Raw genomic sequence first — 25,083 nt, 5'->3', positions numbered from 1 at the left:
ACTCATGAGGGCCATCTTCCAGCTTGCAGACTGCCAACTTCTCATTGTGTCCTCAGGTAGTGAGAACAAACTCTGACTCTTCTTAAAATGCCATTAATCTCATTCATGAGGGTGCTACTCTCAAGATCTAATCACCTCCCAAAGCACCCATCTCCTAATGCCATCATTATGGGGGTTAAGATTTTACCATATAAATTTTGAGGGGACACAAATATTCAGTCCAATACAGTAACCTAGTCCTCACTACCACTATTATTTCTTGTACTATTATACTGCAGTAGCCTCCTAACTAAACCAGGAATTTCTCTGCTTATTTTAATCTACTTTCCGTCCTGCATCGAGGATGTATAAGATGGAAATCTGATCACATCAATTACTACTAGGCAGTGCTGCTTTTATAGACTTCAAACTTAGAAGGCCCAGCTCAAACTCAAACCAGTCAAGACCCCACACTCAACACTTCATAATCTGCCATTCCTTCAGTTTCAGACGCACTCAGTGGCTCTTTCTAATTCCAACCACTCTATGTGTTTCTTTGTCCATATAGAAATGCCAGTCCTCTCACTCCTCACAGAGTTGGACCCTGCTCCGTCTTCCAAATATTGGCTTCCTCTCACATCCTTAAGATGACTTCTCCAGGCTGAATTACCTCTTTCTCAAGCACACCTGACTAAAGTTCTCAAACCTTCCATGGTAGATAGAAGGGAAAGGGACCAGGGATTTTGTTAACTCCCAGTCACTAAAGCACTTCCCTGGCTAACTCTGGTTATTTTAAGTAAATTCTTATTACAAATCCTTATTTTGGAAAAATCAGACCAATACAATTTTTTCCTTAATATATAATAACCTGGAAAATTAGCTTATATAGAATATTTCAGTAATCTAAAGTAAGATGCTGGTTTTTTTAAAAAAAAAAAAGATTATATTATTAAATAAGTTCCATGTAGGCCAAAATATCTATCGCACAGACATTACATCAATACTGTGTGAGTCCATATTAAGTAATCTATTAGGTAAGGGAGAGAATAAGATCATTCCCTGCCAAGTGCTAACTGGATAGTATACACAAAATAAGTTTAAAATGAAATGGTAAGAAGAAACAGTGTGAGCATTACTCACTATGGAGTCATTCTCAGATGGAAGGGCTTGGATAGACATGAAAGGATAGATTCACTGATGAAAAAAATTTTGTAACAGTTATTAAGCAGAGAGAAAAATAATGAAACACAAAAAGGGAAAATTTAGACTTAATCTGTAAACATTAGATATAAAAAAGAGGATAAGAAATGGACAAATACAAGAGAAAACATCAAAATGACCTATGAGTCTTGTGATAAGAATTAACACAGAAGGTCTCAAAAATGGCTTGAAATAGGAATATCATATCACCTGATTCATATTTAATATAACTGTTTAAACCTGAATTATTCTACTAAATCTACACATTAAAATCATGCATAAGAGCATATGAAAGCAAAAAGACTTCACAGCATGTTCTAGTATAGAAAATAATTTTAGAAAAAAGAAGCCATTTAGGGCCGGGCACAGTGGTAATCTCAGCACTCTGGGAGGCCAAGGTGGGTGGATCACTTGAAGTCAGGAGTTCGACACCAGCCTGGTTAACGGGGTGAAACCCCATCTCTACTAAAAATACAAAAACTTAGCCAGGCGTGGTGGCGGGCACCTGTAATTCCAGCTACTCAGGAGGTAGAGGCAGGAGAATTGCTTGAACCAGGAGGCAGAGGTTGCAGTGAGCTGAGATCATGCCACTGTACTCCAGCCTGAGCCACAGAGCAAGACTCTGTCTCAAAAAAAAAAAAAAAAAAAGAGGCCATTTAGATGCCATCAAAGGCATCCTACTCTGTTTACAGATAAGGATTTTGAACTAAAGTTCAAAAACATTAAGTAACCTGGACAGGTAAAGAGACACTTGTTATTTGAAGACCTAGTACTTGTAACTTAAATCTTAACTCTAGATTCAGTATCCTTACCATGCTCATTTTACATTTATACATGAAGTAATGCTCTTTTAAATATTATAACAAAGCCATATTAAAAGGCATATTTAAATTGTATTTATTACAAAATATAACCATTAACTTTAATGATATTGAAAATATAATAGTTGGTTCCATCTTTGTAAATAAATAGCATACAAGAATTAAAGCTAAAGTCTCTTTCCATTATTTAAATAGAAGTTAGTAGCAAAAAAAAGAAAAGGTAGTGAGAGAAGTTGCCAGGCATCTTTTTAAAAAACTGAATGACCACATAAATTGTTCACGTTTCTTACCTAGGGCTACAATCAATGTGAAATGCCTAACAAAGTCTAGTTTCATTTATTTTGCCGCCTGTGCATTTCATCTTAAATGTTATAAAATGATTTACAAGAATAGCACTGGAAAATAAATTCACAATCTTGCCAATCTCAGTCATCTGACCAACTTGAGAAAACTACTTCCAATACGGAAATAAATGGCAATACCAAACTCTGTGCTTAATCAAGAAAAATTTACTCATAAAACTTAGACAAAGTTCTCTGGAATTCATTTTATTCACATATTGCTTCAGAATACCATTCTATCTGAAAATAACTTATCATTAAAAGAATGAATACTAGGGAGGTGTGCCCTGTGAGAATCATTTCTTTACACATCAGTTACATATCCATCACAACTAATCTCTGGGGGTATTCTATATCCCATAACACAAACTTTCCATTAACGATTTAGTCATAAGCAGAGATCCCTAAAACTTATAACAACACCCTCAATTCTTTCTATTCAACATCTCCTACTAGAATGATTTCATCAATCCTCATCTTTGTGTAAGAAATGAATCCATTCATAACTGCAACTAGATAAAATACGCAAAGGTATTTTAACCAGTATTTATTTAGGTTTTCTTATTGATTTAGGTAGGAAATACCTGAGACATACTACATTAGCAGAAAACAAATGAAAAAATTTATAGAATTTATACAAGTCATTGTATTTCTGCCACTGGAGCAGTGCACAACTATGAAAGAGAAAATTTTAACATCTCTTAAGTGCCAACATAAAAATTCAGTATATAATAAAGCTATACTTTTTCTGACTAAAAAAAAATGAAAGAATCCATAAGGCTACAGTAGCAATAAGGCTGAGAGAGGAGTGGAAGAGGGATTTGGACTGGTTTGCTCTTAAAGTCAATCATTGGTTATTACACACACACACACACACACATATATATATTCACACACACACTATTCATTTAAAAATGCAAACTATCAGGGACCTGAAACAGATTATAAAAAGTAAACCCAATATGGATGCAGTGAGAATGAAAATAGCCAGCTCTTTTGTTTGATATGAACTTGTGCCTTGAAAACACATTTTCTTAGTCTAGTAATAACAGAGTTAACAAAAGAACAAGTAGTTAAATAAAAGATGACAAAGATATGTCTGGAATCTGGTATTAAATTTAACAGCATCATCGATTTTTATAACAAATTCAGTAAGGCTCAATACCCTCTATGAAGCTAAAGAAGCCATTAGCACATAGAAGGAATCACTGTTTTTTAAATTGTCATTTTTTATTAAGAAGGAATATTAAACACATATATGTGTATATATTTTTACTTTTTCCATGTTATTACTTAGCACATTCATGAGAACATAAAAGTAACAAGTATATATGATACATAGTAATACACTAGATTGATTCAGCTCCTGGCTCTGCCACTGGTGAGCTTTGGAACATTCTGGAAACAATTTACATCTGTGACAGTTTCTCCAGATGTGAAAATATCGAGTGTAAATGGATGGTGACTTTCTTTTCTTTTTTTAATTTGCTGACATGTTCAAATGCTAAATATTTTCAAGTATTTTAGAGATAATTTATTGTAATGTCAATAAACTACTTCCTAATAACTAGAACTCAATTCAATACTTTTGAAGGTTATGTTTCTCACAGTATCAAAATTCCCCTTGGTAAATTATGCTTTTAGCTAAAGTAAATTCATGAGATTTTTAACTCTCATAAAACACCAATAAAATCATTGTATATACAAGCAGAGTAAAGCAAAGCTCTCATATAATTAGATAATTACAGTAAAACTTTTGCTATGGAAAATGCGATTAACTATTTCATCAAGCAAAATTTAAGAGTTTGCTTTATATTTTGAACTTAGATTTGTTGCCAATTTCTTCCCACTTTTAACAATTAAACACTTATTTGGTACCTATTATGTGAACTTGCTGTGTTTCTTTAAAAAAAGCTTTAAATAACAAAATATAGTCCACTATTTTACCTGATAGTAGCAAAGGATATTTTGTGAAAACCTTGCCAGAACCAAATACATAAGGAGCTCTATTTTACTTTTTGGATGTGGGAAGGTATTTTTTGTGGTTTTACAATCAGTTTTACATAATACTGCTAAAAACACACAAACAGTTAGCTTTTTCTCCTGAAATCTCCTTTCTCCATCCCTGGGTAAAAAATAGCTCTCTGATCACTAATTTGTAAGCAAGGAACTCAGCCTACAGTTCAGATTCTTACTACCTAATAAATCTTCTTTAATGTAGGTAATTTTTTTTTTTTTTTTTTTTTTTGGTGAGACAGAGTCTGGCTCTGTCGCCCAGGCTGGAGTACAGTGGTGCGATCTCAGTTCACTGCAACCTCTGCCTCCCGGATTCAAGCGATTCTCCTGCCTCTGCCTCCATAGTAACTGGTACTACAGGCACATGCCCCCACACCCCGCTAATTTTTTGTATTTTTAGTAGAGACAGGGTTTTACCATGTTAGCTAAGATTATCTCAATCTCCTGACATCGTGATTTGCCCACCTCGGCCTCCCAAAGTGTTGAGATTACAGGCTTGAGCCACTGTGCCCAGTGAAATCTAATCTGTTTAAAGTGATTTTTACATGAGAAATTTTATGAATTTACCTTTTAGTAGTACTGCAACACATTTACTATATTACTTCATTTTTCTAAGAATTTTTTCATCATTACTTAATGAACAAAAACACATAAGAGTAGAAAACAGAGAACTCGGTATGTCCCATGTTCATACCATATTTTTTGTGACAGGTCACCACCCAAAAAACTTTTAGAAAATCGTTTTTGAAAGATGCAATCTGACAGAGGTGTTAGCAATACTACCCACCCCTGTAAATGCAATGAACAGAAGGCTAACAACAACTTCAGTCAAATCAGGGCAAAAATTGAGCACCTCAATAACAAAGTGCAGACTAAGCACTTAGAGAAATCATATATGAAAAAAACAGTTTCAAATATAATTCTGACACAATTTTATTTTTACAAAAGAAAGTGCTGGTTTATAGCATTAGATTTTTCTTGTTAAGACATAAGGGATCTAAACTTATAAAATTCCGTTATGCTGACCAGTCTCTAATAAAAAATATATATATTTTCACTTAAGTAGGGATATTCTCTTAGTATAAGGTGTGCTTGTTATCAGGCAATTGTTTCTAAAAGCTCACAGTTAAAAGACTGCATAGAATCATATCATGCTAACATACACAGATTCATTAAGAACAGAATATTTATAATACGACCCACCCAACAATTTCAGGCCACTTGACGGTGAAATCTATTTTACTTCAAGTAAACAATATTACCAATCTCTAAATAATATGGTTTGGCTCTGTGTCCCCACCCAAATCTCATCTCAAATTGTAAATTCCCACATGTCAAAGGCAGGACCTATAATCCTCATGTGTCAAGGGAGGGAGGTGATTGAATCATGGGGGTGGTTTCTCCCATGCTGTTCTCGTGATAGTGAGTTCTCAAGAGATCTGATGGTTTCGTAAGTGTTTGGGAGTTCCTCCTTCATTCTTCTCTCACTTGTCACCTTTTGAAGAAGGTGCCCGCTTCTCCTTCCACCGTGATTGTAAGTTTCTTGAAGCCTCTCCAGCCATGCGGAACTGTGAGAATTAAACCTCCTTTGTTTACAGGTTGTCCTATCTAGGGTAGTATCTTTATAGCAGTGTGAAAACAGACTAATAGAGTAGATGATGGTAAAAATCTGTAGAATTCTGATAATTCAATGTAATTACAATAAAATAAAGTTACATCTAGCAAAACATAAGTATTGTATTAAGTTGGTCAAAGTAATATTGGCAGACGCCTTAAATCATGCTAAATACCATAGGAATGAGAACTTCCCAAAAGAAGACTACGTAAAACATATAAAAATAAAGGAGAATGATGACCAAAGAGATGGCCCAAAAATATTTCTAATATCAAAGGATTAATCATGAACATTTTTAGAGATCTAGAAGTACCCTAAAAATATTTTTGCAAAAATAACCACCTGAAGTCTGGGTGTAGTGGCTACATCTGTAATCCCAACACTTTGGGAGGCCAAGGTGGAAAGATTGCTCGAGCTCAGCAGCTCAAGACCAGCCTGGGCAGCACAGCAACACCTCATCTCTACCAAAAATTTAAAAAGCTAGCCAGGCATGGTGGTATGCACCTGTACTTGCAGCTACTCAGGAGGCTGAGGCAAGAGGATCACTTGGGAGATGGAGGCTTCATTGAGCTATGATCACACTATACTCCAGCCTAGGCAACAGAGTGAGATCCTGTGTCAATCAATCAATCAATAACCACTTGAAATGAAGCATATCATAACATACTATTATATAATGTCCACAAGATTATACAAAAAATTTAATTTTGCAAACATAACCTAAAGGATTTTTAAGAAGATAAAACTATTTTAATAAGTATCTTCATTCTTTTAAAAAAAAGTCTCAAATTTTTTTTTCTGCTCTTCATGGTGAAAATTTGCTCCCTTCTGTAAGTGGATCTTAGAATAGTAGCCTCTTACTTGTGCCAGTTTACCTTAGCTAACAAAAATTTCCCACGTTAAATAATTTCTAGCCCATTTCACCTTTCATCAGAGACAAAAAGTTGATCTTCATGTAGTCAAGACCTCTGCAGAACTTAAATAAAAACCAGTTATGCTACATACCAATGTACCAACAACCAAGCACCATTAACTATCCACTCACTGCTTAACTTCTTCCAGGAGAAATAATATAGATGAGGTTCAAAGTTACATGTCCCTATTGAATGACAGATACCAGGGAATTTCAAAGTATTTGTATATACTTGAGAATGTAAGAGACAATGGAGGTTTCATCAGTATTGTAGACTGAAACAAATTGCTACCGCTTAAACCTAACCCAATGTTGTTTTTGCCAAATGCCCACCTAAGTTGACATTCAGCTTCATTTTTCTTTAAATATCTGTTCTTGTAGAGTAAAAAGTGATGACATGGCAAATGACAACCTTAACTAGTCTCTCTATTGAAAAACCTCATAAATGCCTAATAGCTACAATTTTACTTGGCGTGTGACTCGTTCCTGCTAAGCCTTCCACTCTTCAGATGGACTGAAATTGGAACTTGACGACCCTTGCATAAGAAAAAGAACAATCATAAACTATTGTAAATCTCAGCCAAGACAAAATAGGCCTTTAAATATTTACAATAAATTCATTCAATATCTATGGAATCACATAACTCAAAAATAAAAATGGACATATTTTTCTATAACTTTGATATCACTTTGTAATATATTTTCTGATGAATAAAACCTACTTGTTTAGAGAGGCAAGTGATCACACTTCTTTTGAATATTCTTTTCAAATTTTAAAGTTGTTTAACAAAAGTATTATATTTAAAAAAAAAAAAAAAAAGCTTGTGGTAGGGCCTCTTCCTTGGTTTAATCTTCCAGAAAAGTTAATTGAGACAGAATGAAAGAGAACACTATAGCCTCTGAAGTGCCTAGTCTGCAATTTTCCAATTACAAACATATGTATCCATGTCTGTATATGAATTTGCACATGCAACACTCTATGTATGTATGTGCATTAATAGTTTTTCCTCTTACTAATGAGTAAACTGTGATATATCTAGATTTAAGACTTTCATTTTACTTTATTTTATAATTGTCATATTTTCCATACATCTATTAATTTGGTGCACATTTGAAATGTTCTGCCAAATTTTCATTAATAGGAAAACTGAAATTGCTTTCTGGCCATTTTTGGTGAAGGAAAAAGGATGAAGCCTAATCAGTCATATTCACAGTCACTGACAGGACAACTCAAACGTCCAAACACTATTCACTTGCCTCTCCATCCAAGAAGCCAGCATTACTTACTGTACCCTTTCTAGTGATTGGTTCCATCCTACAGATACTAGATATAATCTAGTGACACATTTTTCTATTAAGTTAATAATGCTCATAATATCACCACACTAAGTCTGCCTATGCAATGGGAAAGTAACAGGCCTGCCTCAAAAATATCGGGAGTTTCACTCCAGACTCCTGGAGCAAATAAAGCAAATATCATAATAAAATTAGTCACATGAAATCTTTTATTTCCCATGGCATGTAAAAGTCATATTTACATACTATCATCCATTAAGTGCACAATAGCATTGTGACTAAAAAATAATGTACATATCTTAAATTAAAACTGTATATTACTAAAAATCCTAATTACCATCTGAGCCTTCAGTGAGTCCTAATCTTTTTGCTGGTGTAATGGCTGCTGACTGTTCACAGTGGTGGTTGCTGAAGGTTGGGTGGATGTGGCAATTTCTTAAAATAAGACAACAACATAGTTTGCCGCCTAGAGTGATCCTTCTTTTCACAAAAAAAAATTCTCTGTAGCATGGGATGCTGTTTGATAGCATTTGACCCACAGCAGAATTTCTTTCAAAGTTGGACTTAATCTTTTCAAACCCTGCCACTGCTTTATCAACTAAGTTTATATAATACTGTAAATCCTTTATTGTCATAACAACAAAGTTCACAGTATCTTCACCAGAAGTAGATTCCATCTCAAGAAACCACTTTCTCTTTGCTAATCCATAAGAAGCAACTCCTCATCCATCTAAGTTTTATGAAATTGCAGCAATTCAGTCATATGTTCAGACTCTACTTCTATTCTCTTGCTATTGCCACCACATCAGCAGTTACTTCCCCCGTTGAAGTCACATCCCTCCAAGTCTTCCATGAGGGTTGGATTATGACCCCCCATGAATCATGAATGTTCCTAATGGCAACTAACAGGGTGAATCTTTTCCAGAAGGTTTTCAATTTACTTTGCTCAGATCCATCAGAGGAATCTACCTAGGACAGTGATAGCCTTACAAAAGGTATTTCTTCAAACATAAGACATGAAAATCTATATGACTCCTTGATTTATAAGCTGATGAATAAATGTTGTGTTAGCAGATATAAAGTAACATTAATTTTCTTATACTCCATCAAAGATCTTGAGTAACTAGCTACATTGTCAATAAGCAGTAACATTTTGAAAGGAATCTTTCTTTCTGAGCATTAAGTCTCAAAAGTGGGCTTAAAATATTCAGTAAACCATGCTGTAAACAGATGTGCTGTCATTCAGGTTTTGTTCTTCCATTTACAGAGCACAGGCAGAGAGTAGATTTAGTATAATTCCTAAGGGTCCTAGGATTTTAGGAATGGTAAGTGAGCACTGCCTTCAACTGAAAGTCACTAGCTACATTAGCTCCTAACAAGTGTCAGTTTATCATTTAAAGCCAGGCATTGACTTCTCCTCTCTGTCCATAAAAGCCCTAACTGGCATGTTCTTCCAGTAGAAGGCTGTCTCATGTACACTGAAAAATCTGTCATTTAGCATTGCTATGCTCATCAATTACCTCAGCTAGATCTTCTGGATAACTCAGTGCGGCCTCAACATCAGCACGCGCTGCTTCACTTTGCACTTCTCTGTTAGGAAGACAATGCTTTCTTTTTAAACCACATGAATAAACTTCTACTAGCTTCACACTCTTCTTCTGTAACTTCTTCACTTTCTGCAGCCTTCACAGAATTGAAGGGAATTAGGGCCTTGCTCTAAATTAGGTTTGGTAGCTTTTGATTGAAAGTGACAGACACAGGACTCTTCCTTTCACTTGAACACATAGGGGTCATTGTAGGGTTATTAATTGGCCTGATTTCAATATTGTTTTGTTTCAGGGAATAGGGAGTCTCAAAAAGAAAGGGAGAGATGAGGAAACAGTCAAAAGAGCAATCAGAACACACACAGCATTTATCAGTTAAGCTGGCCATCTTATACAGGTGTGATTTGCAGGGTTCCAACACAATAATAGTAATATCAGCGATCACTGATCATAGACTACCATAGTAGATATAATAAAGACGAAAAAGTTTAAAATATTGTGAGAATTACCAAAATGTGATAGAGACAGGAAGTGAGCATACACTGTGGGAAAAATGGTACCAATAGACTTGCCAGACACAGGGTTGCCATAAAACTTTGATTTGTAAAACACGTATCTTCAGAGTGCAATAACCTGAAATATGCCTGTGTTCAAGTATTATAAAGGGACAATGTTCTGATTTAGTAAACATTTTACAATATTTTAACACATAGGCTTTTAATTCTATTTTCAAACTAGTTGTGAGAGACACGTACACCCTAACTAAAGGGTTGTTTATCTTTTCTCTTAGCTTGGTACATGAACAACAGCCAGACAATTCTGGCATTCACTGGGACACATGACATGGAACTCAATAGAAGTCAAGAGAAAACTAAACTTAAATATTTACAGAGGAAACAGAAAGGCCTCAGATTGAGATACAATAGCAATGAACAGAAGAACTAACAGTTCAAAACTTAGGGCTAAGCACAGTGGCTCATGACCATAATCCCAGCACTTTGGAAGGCAGGAGCATTGCTTGAGGCCAGGAGTTCATGACTAGCCTGAGCAACAAAGTGAGACCCATCTCTACAAAAAACAGAAAAAAAAAATTAGCCAAATGTGGCGGCATACACCTATAGCCTCAGCTACTCAACGGGATGAGCTGGAGGGATCACTTGAGCACAAAAGGTTGAGTCTGCAGTGAGCCATAATCATGCCACTGCAATCCAGCCTGGGCAAAAGAGTGAGGCTCTAACTCAAAAAATAATTATAAGAGAGCCTAGGGGCCTGTCTGTGTGCGTTTGGTGGAGGGGGACAAAGAGAGAAACATAAAAGGAAAACTCATAGGTGGCAGATTCCAATTTGGGTGCCTGTATAGCCACAGCTGTACTACCATTAAGAAAAGAAGTCAACTTACAGAGAATGTGCTTCTGTGATAGATCTGATAGGCTAAATTTGAGAGGGGAGAACTCCAATGGAAATATCTAATAAAATGTTGGGAAATAGTGAGACAACTCAAGATGGCTGAATAGGAACAGCTCCCGTCTCCAGTTCCCAGCGAGATCCACGCAGAAGGCAGGCGATTTCTGCATTTCCAACTGAGGTACCTGGTTCATCTCACTGGGACTGGTTAGACAGTGGGGGCAGCCCACAGAGGGCGATCCAAAGCAGGGTGGGGCGTTGCCTCACTCGGGAAGCGCAAGGGGTCGGGAGATTTCCCTTTCCTAGCCAAGGGAAGCCATGACAGACTGTACTGGGAGGAACAGTACCCTCCTGCCCAGATACTGTGCTTTTCCCAAGGTCTTTGCAACTGGCAGACCCAGAGATTCCCTCCAATGACTGGCTCAGTAGGACCCACACCCACAGATTCCAGCAAGCTAAGATCTATTGGCTTGAAATTCTTGCTGCCAGTGCAGCAGTCTGAGATCAACTTGGGATGTTCCACCTTGGTGTGGGGAGGGGCGTCCGCCATTGCTGAGGCTTAAGCAGGCAGTTTTATGCTTACAGTATAAACAAAAGCTACCAGGCAGTTCGAACTGGGTGGAACCCACCAGAGCTCAGCAAGGCGGACTGTCTCTCTAGATTCCACCTCTGTGGGCAGGGCATCTCTGAACAAAGGCAGCAGCCCCAGTCAGGAACTTATAAATAAAACCCCCATCTCCCTGGGACACAGCACCTGGGGGAAGGGGCAGCTGTGGGCACAGCTTCAGCAGATTTAAACGTCCCTGCCTGATGGCTCTGAAGAGAGCAGTGGTTCTACCAGCACAGCATTCAAGCTCTGATAATGGACAGACTGCCTCCTCAAGTGGGTCCCTGACCCCTGTTTAGCCTGACTGGGAGACACCTCATACAGGAGAGCTCTGGCTGGCATCTGATGGATGCCCCTCTGGTACAAAGCTTCCAGAAGATGGATCAAACAGCAATAGTTGCTGTCCTGCAGCCTCTGCTGATCATACCCAGGCAAACAGGGTTGGGAGTGGACCTCCAGCAAACTCCAACAGACCTGAAGCTGAGGGGTCTGTCAGAAGGAAAACTAACCAACAGAAAAGATAGCATCAACATTAACAAAAAGGATATCCACACAAAAATCCCATCCGGAGGTCACCAACATCAAGACCAGAGGTAGATAAAACCACAAAGATGGAGAGAAACCAGCACAGAAAGGCTGAAAAGTCCAAAAACCAGAATGCCTCTTCTCCTCCAAAGGATCACAGCTCCTCGCAAGCAAGGGAACAAAACTGGATGGAGAATGAGTTTGACAAACTGACAGAAGTAGGCTTCAGAAGGTGGGTAATAGCAAACTCCTCCAAGCTAAGGAAGTATGTTCTAACCCAACAGAAGGATACTAAGAACCTTTAAAAAAGGTAGGATGGGACGGGACGGGCGCAGTGGCTCATGCCTGTAATTCCAGCACTTTGGGAGGCCAAGGCAGGAGGATCACGAGGTCAGGAGATCAAGCCCATCCTGGTTAACACAGTGAAACCCCATCTCTACTAAAAATACAAAAAAATTAGCCGGGTGTGGTAGCGGGTGCCTGTAGTCCCAGCAACTTGGGAGGCTGAGGCAGGAGAATGGCGAGAACCCGGGAGGCTGAGCTTGCAGTGAGCTGATATCACACCACTGCACGCCAGTCTGGGTGACACAGCGAGACTCCATCTCAAAGAAAAAAAAAAAAAGGAATAGCTAACTAAATAACCAGTGTAGAGCAGAATACAAAAGACCTGGTAGAGCTGAAAAACGCAGCACAAGAACTTCATGAAGCATACACAAGTTTCAATAGCTGAATCGATCAAGCAGAAGAAAGGATATCAGTGATTATTTAATGAAATAAAGTAAGAAGACAACATTAGAGGAAACAGTGAAAAGGAACAAACAAAGCCTCCAAGAAATACGGGACTATGTGAAAAAACCAAATCTATGTTTGATTGGTGTACATGAAAGTGACGGGAAGAATGGAACGAAGTTGGAAAACACTCTTCAGGATATTATCCAGGAGAACTTTCACAGCCTAGCAAGGCAGGCCAACATTCAAATTCAGGAAACACAGAGACCACCACAAACATATTCCTCAAAAAGAGCAACCCCAAGACACGGAATCCTCAGATTGACCAAGGTTGAAATGAAGGAAAAAATGTTAAGGACAGATAGAGAGAAAGGTCAGGTTACCCACAAAGGGAAGCCCATCAGACTAACAGCGTATCTCTCGGCAGAAACTCTACAAGCCAGAAGAGAGTGGGGGCCAATATTCACCATTCTTAAAAAAAAGAATTTTCAACCCAGAATTTCATATCCAGTCAAACTAAGCTTCATAAGTGAAGGAGAAATAAAATCCTTTACAGACAAGCAAATGCTGACAGTTTATCAACACCAGGCCTGCCTTACAAGAGCTCCTGAAGGAAGCACTAAACATGGAAAGGAACAACCAGTATCTCAAAATAATAAGAGCTATTTATGACAAACCCACTGCCAATATCATACCAAATGGGCAAAAACTGGAAGCATTCCCTTTGAAAACTGGCACAAGACTCAGTTTTATTTTATTGAGGATTTTTGCATCGATGTTCATCAGGGATATTGGTCTAAATTTATCTTTTTTTGTTTTGTCTCTGCCAGGCTTTGGTATCAGGATGATGCTGGCCTCATAAAATGAGTTAGGGAGGATTCCCTCATTTTCTATTGATTGGAATAGTTTCAGAAGGAACGGTACCAGGTTCCCTTTGTACCTCTGGTAGAATTCAACTGTGAATTTGTCTGGTCCTGGACTTCTTTTGGGTAGTAGGCTATTAATTATTGCCTCTATTTCAGAGCCTGTTATTGGTTTATTCAGGGATTCAACTTCTTCCTGGTTTAGTCTTGGGAGGGTGTATGTGTCCAGGAATTTATCCATGTCTTCTAGATTTTCTAATTTATTTCTGTAGAGGTGTTTATAGTATTCCCTGATGGTAGTCTGTATTTCTGTTGGATCGATGGTGATATCCCCTTTATCATCTTTTATTGCGTCAATTGATTCTTCTCTCTTTTCTTCTTTATTAGTCTTGCTAGTGGTCTATCAATTTTGTTGACCATTTCAAAAAACCAGCTCCTGGATTCATTGAGTTTTTGAAGGGTTTTTTGTATCACTATCTTCTTCAGTTCTGCTCTGATCTTAGTTATTTCTTGCCTTCTGCTAGCTTTTCAATGTGTTTGCTCTTGCTTCTCTAGTTCTTTTGATTGTGATGTTGGGGGTGTCGATTTTAGATCTTTCCTGCTTTCTCTTGTGGGGCATTTAGTAGTATAAATTTCCCGCTACACGCTGCTTTAAAAATGTACCAGAGATTCTGGCATGTAGTATCTTTGTTCTCATTGGTTTCAAAGAACATCTTAATTTCTGCCTTCATTTCGTTATTTACCCAGTAATCACTCAGAAGCAGGTTGAACAGTTTCCACGTAGTTATACAGTATTGAGTGAGTTTCTTAATCCTGAGTTCTAATTTGATTACACTGTGTACTGAGAGACAGTTTGTTATGATTTCTGTTTTTTTACATTTGCTGAAGAGTGCTTTACTTGCAACTATGTGGTCAGTTTTGGAGTAAGTGTAATGTGGTGCTGAGAAGTATATTCTATTGATTTGGGGTGGAATGTTCTGTAGATATCTATTAGTTCTGCTTGTTGCAGAGCTGTGTTTCAGTTAGGCGATACCATTCAGGACATAGGCATGGGCAAGGACTTCATGACTAAAACACCAAAAGCAATGGCAACAAAAGTCAAAATAGACAAATGGGATCTAATTAAACTAAAGAGCTTCTGCACAGCAAAAGAAACTACCATCAGAGTGAACAGGCAACCTACTGAATGAGAGAAAATTTTTGCAATCTACTCATCTGACAAAGAGCTAATATCTGGAATCTACCAAGAACTTAAACAAATTTACAAGAAAAAAATCAAACAACCCCATCGAAAAGTGGGCAAAGGATATGAACAGACACTTCTCAAAGGGAGACATTTATACAGCCAACAGACACATGAAAAAATGCTCATCATCACTCACCATCAGAGAAATGCAAATCAAAACCACAATGAGATACTATCTCACACCAGTTAGAATGGTGATCATTAAAAGTCAGGAAACAACAGGTGCTGGAGAGGATGTGGAGAAATAGGAACACTTTTACACTGTTGGTGGGAGTGTAAACTAGATTCCTCAAGGATCTAGAACTAGAAATACCATTTAACCCAGCGATCCCATTACTGGGTATATACCCAAAAGTTTATAAATCATGCTACTATAAAGACACATGCACACATATGTTTATTGTGGCACTATTCACAATAGCAAAGACTTGGAACCAACCCAAATGTCCATCAATGATAGACTGGATAAAGAAAATGTGGCACATACACACTGTGGAATACTATGCAGCCATAAAAAAGATGAGTTCTTGTCCTTTGTAGGGACATGGATGAAGCTGGAAACCATTATTCTCAGCAAACTACTGCAAGGACAGAAAACCAAACACCGCATGTTCTCACTCACAGGTGGGAATTGAACAATGAGAACACTTGAAGAAGGGTGGGGAACATCATACACTGGGGCCTGTAGTGCAGTTGGGGGAGGAAGAAGGGGGAGGGGGGAGGGATAGCATTAGGAGAAATACCTAATGTAAACGATGAGTTAATTGGTGCAGCACACCAATATGGCACATGTATACATATGTAACAAACCTGCATGTTGTGCACATGTACCCTAGAACTTAAAGTATAAGAAAGAGAGGAAGAGAGGAAGAAAGGGATGGAGAGAGGGAGGAAGAGAGGGAGGAAGAAAGGGAGGGAGGGAGAGAGGGAGGGAGGAAGGGAGGGAGAAAGGAAGGGAGGAAGGGAGGGAGAGAGGAAGGGAGGGAGGGAGAGAAGGAAAAAAAAACTGGCACAAGACAAGGATGCCCCCTCTCATCACTCCTATTCAACATAATATTGGAAGTTCTGGCCAGGGCAATCAGGCAAAAGAAACAAATAAAGGGTATTCAGTTAGGAAAAGAGGAAGTCAAATTGTCCCTGTTTGCAGATAACAAGATTGTATATTTAGAAAATCCCATTGTCTCAGCCCAAAATCTCCTTAAGCTGATAAGCAACTTCAGCAAAGTCTCAGGATACAAAATCAATGTGCAAAAATCACAAAGCATTCCTATACACCAATAACAGACAAATGGAGAGCCAAATCATGAGTTAACTCCCATTCACAATTGCTACAGAGAATAAAATACCTAGGAATCCAACTTACAAGGCATGTGAAAGACCTCTTCAAAAAGAACTACAAACCACTGCTCAAGGAAATAAAACAGGACACAAACAATTGGGAGAACATTCCACGCTCATGGATAGGAAGAATCAATATCGTGAAAATGGTCATACTGCCCAAAGTAATTTATAGATTCAATGGTATCCCCATCAAGCTACTGCTGACTTTCTTCACAGAATTGGAAAAAACTACTTTAAAGTTCATATGGAACCAAAAATGACCCTGCATTGCCAAGACAATCCTAAGCAAAAAGAACAAAGCTGGAGGCATCACACTACCTGACTTCAAACTATACTACAAGGTTACAGTAACCAAAACAGCATGGTACTGGTACCAAAACAGAGATATATAGACCAATGGAACAGAACAGAGGTCTCAGAAATAACACCCCACATTTACAACCATCTCATCTTTGACAAACCTGACAAAAACAAGCAATGAGGAAAGGATTCCCTATTTAATAAATGGTACTGGGAAAACTGGCTAACCATATGCAGAAAGCTAAAACTGGATCCCTTCCTCACACCTTATACAAAAATTAACTCAAGATGGATTAAAGACTTAAATGTTAAACCTAAAACCATAAAAACCCTAGAAGAAAACCTAGGCAATACCATTCAGGACATAAGGATAGCCAAAGTCTTCATGATTAAAACACCAAAAGCAATGGCAACAAAAGCCAAAATTGACAAATGGGATCTAATTAAATGAAAGAGCTTCTGCACAGCCAAAAAAAAAAAAAAAAAAAACTATCATCAGAGTGAATAGGCAACCTACAGTATAGGAGAAAATGTTTGCAATTTATCCATCTGACAAAGGTCTAATATCCAGAATCTACAAGGGACATAAACAAATTTAGAAGAAAAAAACAAATAACCCCATCAAAAAATGGGCAAAGGACATGAACAGACACTTCTCAAAAGAAGACATTTATGCAGCCAAGAAACATATGAAAAAATGCTCATCATCACTGGTCATTAGAGAAATACAAATCAAAATCAAAATGAGATACCATCTCACACCAGTTAGAATGGCAATCATTAAAAAGTGAGGAAACAACAGATGCTGGAGAAGATGTGGAGAAATTGGAACGCTTTTACAATGCTGGTGCCATTGTGGAAGACAGTGTGGTGATTCCTCAAGAATCTAGAACCAGAAATACCATTAGACTCAACAATCCCATTACTGAGTATATACCCAAAAGATTATAAATCATTCTACAATAAAGATACATGCACACATATGTTTATTGCAGCACTGTTCACAATAGCAAAGTCTTGGAACCAACCCAAATGCCCATCAATGATAGACTGGATAAAGAAAATGTGGCACATATACACCATGGAATACTATGCAGACATAAAAAAGGATGCGTTCATATCCCTTGCAGGGACATACATGAAACTGGAAACCATCATTCTCAGCAAACCAACACAAGAACAGAAAACCAAATACCACATGTTCTCCCTCATAAATGGGAGTTGAGCAATAAGAACACATGGACATAGGGAGGGGAACATCACACACTGGGGCCTGTCAGGGGGTGAGGGACTCAGGGAGGAATAGCATTAGGAGAAATACTGAATGTAAATGAGAGGTTGACGGGTGTAGCAAACCAACATGGCACATGTATACCTATGTAATAAACCTTCACGTTGTGCACATGTACCTCAGAACTTAGAGTTATAATTTAAGGTATAATTAAAAAAAAAAAAATGTTGGGAAATACTTGGCTGAAACTTAGGAATCAGATTAGAGCTGTGGAAGTTAATTTGGAGTCATCTCATCCAGAGCCAAAAAAAAGAGGACCAGACTATTAAACAGAACTAACCTCACATGCCTGCTCAGGGCCTAGCACTGTGATAGAAACTACATTTTGCATCCACTCACTTTCATCCTTATAACAACTTAAGAAGTAGAGTTACTAGCCTTGTTTCTACATCGAGGAAACCAAACCTCAGAACAATTAAGTAACTAGACCAAGAAACAAGTGTTCTGAGTTCAAAGCCTCTGTTATTTTCACTACATTGGACAGTCTCATCAGCATATCTGGGAACATGGGAAAATGAAATTTCTAAGCAAGGAAATGTGGAGAGAGGAATAAAAGGCCATAGAGCTTTGAACTTACCTCTATCCTACAGAGCCTCAGAGGCTTCCAACATTGGATATATTCCATATTGTTCCTAAAAAGCTCAATGAAAGCTTCTGTGTTCTATGAAGATCAGTTACAGAAGAAGCTTGGGTTTCAAAACCAGATGCAACCATGAAAGTTATCTTTATGGTATATGACGAAATAAAGAGGCTACTGAATTAATTAAATCTCCTATAGTTGCTCATTTGTTACTACTTGCATTACTTAGTCAAGAATTATTTATATTGCAAATTATCTTTATTCTTTATTACTAATCTTACCTGACAAGAATTAAATTCCCACAGTATGGGATGGGACTGAGCTTTAGGAACTGGGAAGTTGCTAGGCACTTCTGAGAGTTTAATGTCTGGAACTCCTTCACACAGCAAAATACTACCAACTATAGATTCCACTCCTCAGCCAATTTAGAGGGCTTGGGCTCTGATTTTGTTCCTTCCTGACTTTACTGATAGTCCCCTCTGCTATATAGTTTAATGGGCTAATCAAATAAATTCTGAACTAAACGCATACTTTTAGATTTTCAAGGAAAAATCTCTCCAAAATTTTCCTAGGCCATTCTTCTAGGAACTCTCTTTAATTTGTTGCTCATTCTACTTTTGCTTTCGGTGGAACAGAGAAAATGAAACAACCCAAGAATCACTTTTCTTCCACTAGGTTTTTTCCTCACATTAACATCTGGAATGCTTCCCTAATATGTGTGTGTGTGTGTGTATGTATGTGTGTGTGTACATATATATGTGTATATATATATGTACACACACACACACACACATATATATACATATATATATATATATATATATATATATATATATATTTTTTTTTTTTTTTTTTTTTTTTTGCGATGGAGTCTCGTGCTGTCTCCCAGGCTGGAGTGCAGTAGCGCGATTTCGGCTCACTCCAAGCTCCGCCTCCCGGGTTCACGCCATTCTCCTGTCTCAGCCTCCCAAGTAGCTGGGACTACAGGCGCCCGCCACCGTGCCTGGCTAATTTTTTTTTATTTTTAGTAGAGACGGGGTTTCGCCGTGTTAGCCAGGATGGTCTTGATCTCCTGACCTCGTGATCCGCCCACCTCGACCTCCGAAAGTGCTGGGATTACAGGCATGAGCCACCCCGCCCAGCCTATTCTGATAATATTTTAAATAAAGCTGTTTTACATTATCAAAACAACCAGTTGACTTAAGCTGAATACTTTGCCATTTTAATGAAGGAAAAAAAAATGAAATTGGTTGCTGGGTTGAAAAAGATTTCCAAACCTGTGAGTGCAACCAAATGATTGCAATAATAAAGGCATTCAGTCATAGAAGTCATAGCTAGACAGTAAGCAGAGGAATCCACAAAGAAGAGTTTCTTTTGAGTTTGGGTCAGTGCTCTCAACTGGATAAGTTTTTAAAAGTATGTACATTGAGTTACAAAGAAGGAAGCATAAGTGAAAAAAATCTGCATTAATTTCACTTACTGAAACAACAACAACAGGATATAAAATGGAAAGATTACTCTCTTCAAGCACGCTCAGTAACTTCTGGGTTTCTTGAAAATCAGAGGTCATAACCTAAAAGACGAGAAAAATAAAACGATACGAGAAGACTTTTTAAATGACTTAAAAGTTAATTCAAGAAATAAATGGAGAGATTCTGCATAACATTCAAAATATTTATCAAGCTTAGTTTTTAATTTAGAAACAATTTTAAAGGATATCCATAAAGTTATGCATGTCAAATTTTGATCTACTAATTGAGTCAAACCTGTCTCTTATTATCTACTTTGGACCAGGTACAAATAGAAAATTGAAAATATTGTCCAAAATACCACTCTTCTCATTATGGGAATTAGCTTCTTAAAAGTATTATTTCTCTTTCAAAGATAAAATCTCCAAAAACATGTAAAAGAACTCATCATAATCTCATATATAAATATTTAAGAATCAAATTAGTTCTCTTTCACATTACATTTGCTCATATCCTTAAGTGCTTTCAATCATTTGAATTGACTTACATTCACGCAAACAAAATTGTAGCATTGATCTAAGATGATTTGCTGAAGATGTCTGCCAGCATGACAGAGAGCCTCAGATGTGACTTTTACATGCTAGTAGGAAAAAACAGAAATGAATTCACAAATTAGACCAAACATAAACATCTTTGTTACAAAGGAACACATAATTGCTAGAAGAGAAGTACATAAAGTGAAAGACCATGTATTTTTTTAAAAAATTAATACATGCTGAAGTTCATCAGGCTATCAAGAAAAAGTCATTTGAACTATGCTATGAATAATGCATATTTTAGCAAACAACGATATAGAAAATTGTTTCACATAGGAAAAAAATGTAGACATACACAGAATATATTCTGGAACAGGCTAGTAGTGTGGTTTATCTTATACAAATAAATATTGAAGAGCATGTTGAAGGACTAAAAGAGAAAGGTTGCAGAGATGATTGCAGGCATCTGGAAGCACATTAAATAACACAGTTTTAATACAGGGAATAGACTTCACTGAACTGGACATAACTAGAAATGGGGAAAGCAGTAAGAAATCATCACAACAATATAAGTGAGAGAGAAATAAGACTTCAACTATACAAACTATTCCTAAAACTGTTGGGGAACTTTATTTCTACTGCTATAAGTAGTCCCAGATTAGATTAGATTTAGAAAAGAACACACATATTATGCAAACTTTCCTAGTAAGATATTTTTATTCCATATAGCTTAATATTCCATATAGCTTAATATATTCCATATAGCTTAATATTCCATATAGCTTAATATATTCCATATAGCTTAATATTCTAATTAAGCTTAATATTCTAATTAAGCTAATATTCTAATTAGCTTAAGATTTTTCTATTATAACAATACGAACAAAAACTTAAGAATTACTAGACATGGGATCTGTGATATCTTTGCTATAATAATTCCACAGGAAATCACATTTCAGTGATTCTTACTGGTATTACATTTAGAATGCTTTACATTTCACAGTTCTAAAAATAATAAAATGCTGTTCCTTAGTAAAACATCAAACTCTGTAACTCTACATTATGTGTTTAGTAGCTTAATTTGCTATAATTTTGACAAAACACTGGAGAATGAGAAAAGAAAGTTTGCAAGGCCTTAGCTTTGCTCCAGAAATAAGTAGGCTATTAAATTTTAAAAATTTCAGTTCAGTTTAAAATTTGGATTGAGCTTAAAGCTCAAAGATTATTAAGAAAAAAGCCAAAAAGTCCATAGTCATCAACAATATATTAACACTACAATAAAAAAGAAACCAGTATCCATTCTGCAATAGTAAGTTTGATAAAGTGGTAACATCTAGATATTACAGGGAGACAATTTTTCAAAAGTCTCTCACGTATTCAAACATTTTCAAAGGCATTAACAGCTAACTTGTTCCATACTTTCTTTGTAAGTATGTTTGTACAAATTGCAGAAATAGAGATATTTCTTCCTAGAACAGATTTATTTTCCAGTAAGATAGGGACATCTCTCTCCCTGGATTAGGCTTACTTGGCATTCCAGAGTTATCTCTTGAGGAGCAGATGGGCTGATTTGCCTGTATAAGGCCAGGGTTTCCTACTATCAAGGTTCTTTTTAAAGAACCCTACTGCCTAGCAACAACTAACCCTAATTGCATCTCTCCATGGAAATTGGAATTAAGAAAAAACCGAGTGCTACATTTTTGTTCTTGCTACTGCTATGGTTGTAATAAATGGTCTTTTCTCTGACCCTGTAGTCTCAGATCTTCCACCAGTATCTATGATACTGTGTCAGGTTGACTTATTTGCATGCAAGTAAGATATAGTCTCACATCCTGCCAAGTTTCTGACTTCACAGATATGAAATAAGGCAACGATATCACCAGATCTTAACTTCAGCAAAGATGCACAAGTGAATTCGGATTCAGAAAAAAAAAAAAAAAAATCTTAAAGTTTCCTTCTGCATGCAGAGAATGAGAACATGAGGGAGATTCTGATTCAGTTTTGTTGTTGTTGTTGTTGTTGAAGTATTAAAATAAATTTCTTCAGGACAGAGTTTGGGATCTTTGAGGACAGAAACATTCATGTTTTTACCACTAGCAAATGCTTAATAATGTTAAAAACAAACAAAACTTTGCCACCAGTTTTTTAAAGAAAAATATCTCGTGTCAAGAAAATAGTATATGTTCTTAGAACGAACAATGTGGAAAAGTTCTTTACAAATAAAAACTCATCAAAAAATACTACATAGAAATAATTACTCTGAAAGGTAAGTATCATTCCAACAATTCTCTATGAATAATATATGTAGTAATCAGGAAAGACAAATGAAGGACTAAAAGCATGAATGTTTTATTAAAATGGAATAATATGCATGTCATTTTAAATTATGTAATTTTAGTGAATACAAACCAAATGCAGTAAAACCAAAAGTATTGCTAAACTTCAGACAATTCATTTCCAGGAAGTATAATTTCTAAAGGTTAAGAAGAGATGCTATGGGAAGGATAAAGACACTATACTCTTAATAACTCACTTCTTTTTGTAAGTTGGTATTCACTGACTTCCTTCTGTGAGAGAAGGAGAGGGCACATTTTAAGTTCTACCCATAGCCTAGGTCTGGTCAATCATGTTGTTTTAAATCTAAAATGTTTATTAGATTCTTATTCTATTTTGTGGCCATAATTAACATTAGACATTATCTACCTTCAAGGAAAATGACTTAAAATTTCCCCTAATTCTAAATTTTTCATTTAATTCACATTATTAGATGAATATGTACAAGTAGTGGGTTGTTTTGGAGCAATTTTTTTTTTTTTTTTAACAAAAGCGGTAAAAGTTTTAGGTTCCTTGAGTTATCTTAATGAAATAATTTTTGCCCCCATTACAAGGTCTGGGAGATCCACGGGAAGGGTTTAGAAGACATCAACCTGATTATCATCTGCACTTACTTTCTTGACTGTTACTTTTAAAAACGTCTGCATTAAGTGGGGCCCCTCATGTTTGTTTGATTACTGTTAATTTTGCTTGTTTTCTATTGTTTTTAAAGCAATGGAGAAGGAAGATTTTTGTGAATAATCTTTATCAAGACTTTTGTGAATAATCTTTGTCACTATTATTTTTAAGTACTTTAAGGAATTATTTTATTTTTATATGTACATCTTTAGACAAAAGGAAAGTATTCCCTAACTATTAAGAGTATTTTAAGTATTCCTAGAAGAGCTTCATTTTTCTTATTAAGAATATGCAATTTTATATATATATTACATGTATATGTGTGTCATTCCCATTAGATTAAATCTAAAATAGTGGCTTTGACATTAAAGCCCTTCATAGTCTGCTTATATTCTACCTATTCAAATCCTAGCCACCCATTCCACTCTTCAACACAAATATTCTTAAACTCTGAAGAAATTTTTCTCTATTGTCACAAATACTGGGCTCATTCATACCTATGACAACTTCAGCCCATATTGACTTCAATATCTACTTGCTTCTTCAAAGCTGTTATGTATTTCTTAAACTAACAGTTAATAAGATGTACACTCTTAGAATATATAATGTAGGCCAAGCGTGGTGGCTCATGCCTGTCATCCCAGAACTTTGGGAGGCCAAGGTGGATGGCTCACCTGAGGTCAGGAGTTCAAGACCAGCCTGGCCAAGATGGTGAAACCCCATCTCTACTAAAAATACAAATATTAGCCAGGTGTGGTGGTGGACGCCTGTAATCCCAGCTACTCGGGAGGCTGAGGCAGAGAATTGCTTGAACCTGGGAGGCAGAGGTTGCAGTGAGCTGAGTCACGGGACTGCACTCCAGCCTGAGCAACAGAGTGAAACTCCATCTCAAAAAAAAAAGAAAAGAATGTACAATATAGATATATGGAAAGCACAATGCCCAGCCACATAGTGTTATTGTAATTGTAATTAAAATATATTTGTTCACTTACATGATACATTTAAAACTGCACTTAAAGTCAGTCTTCAGCTAATTGCCCATAGACTAAGACAGAAATGCATACACAATATTTACATAAAAGTTATCAAATATTAGTATTTTTGTATTCTTGAAAAACCAAACTGTATTTTTTTTCTTCTTGAAATTGAGATTCTTAATAATTGTTCCCAGTTCAGTGTAGTTCTTTTAGTCATACTGCTTTCCTCCCAACCAGAAAACAATCAGCATTTTCCATGCTTCAGTAAAGAAACTTAGATTTTACCTAAATATAGCAAAGGTATGTGTGACACTTTTAATCAACAAAGACCACATTAGACAATGCTATTAGGTTGTTTATAAAAAAAAAAAAAAAAGTCCTATGGCATCATCATATGCTGTCATTCCTGATGTTTCCACACTCAAACACAACAAATGGAACAATCTGCTGGCTAGAACTTCTTCTGTAAATATTTTTGTTCAAAGGACATTTAAACAAAATTTAAAACAACCTTCCAATGTGTTCAGTAAATTAAAGT

General features: G+C 36.6%; 1 protein-coding gene across 3 annotated transcripts in view; it reads right to left on the bottom strand.

Moving 5' to 3' along the window:
- CRPPA (CDP-L-ribitol pyrophosphorylase A) overlaps positions 1–25,083 on the bottom strand; it is a 330,079-nt gene that overhangs the window by 146,820 nt on the left and 158,176 nt on the right. For 2 of the 3 annotated variants that reach the window (XM_007981984.3, XM_073009080.1), the window contains 2 exons: positions 20,628–20,720; positions 20,092–20,184 (listed from right to left, as the gene is read on the bottom strand). The exons of the other annotated variant lie outside the window; for it this stretch is intronic. In XM_007981984.3, the coding sequence (XP_007980175.1) occupies positions 20,092–20,184; positions 20,628–20,720 (186 nt within the window). The remainder of the gene's footprint in view (positions 1–20,091; positions 20,185–20,627; positions 20,721–25,083) is intronic. 3 annotated transcript variants of the gene reach the window in all.

This window comes from Chlorocebus sabaeus, chromosome 21 (genome assembly GCF_047675955.1).
Source record: "Chlorocebus sabaeus isolate Y175 chromosome 21, mChlSab1.0.hap1, whole genome shotgun sequence".
In the NCBI taxonomy this organism is placed as follows: Eukaryota; Metazoa; Chordata; class Mammalia; order Primates; family Cercopithecidae; genus Chlorocebus; species Chlorocebus sabaeus.
Note: the sequence above shows the minus strand (reverse complement) of the source record. Positions and strands in the feature narration are given on the sequence as shown.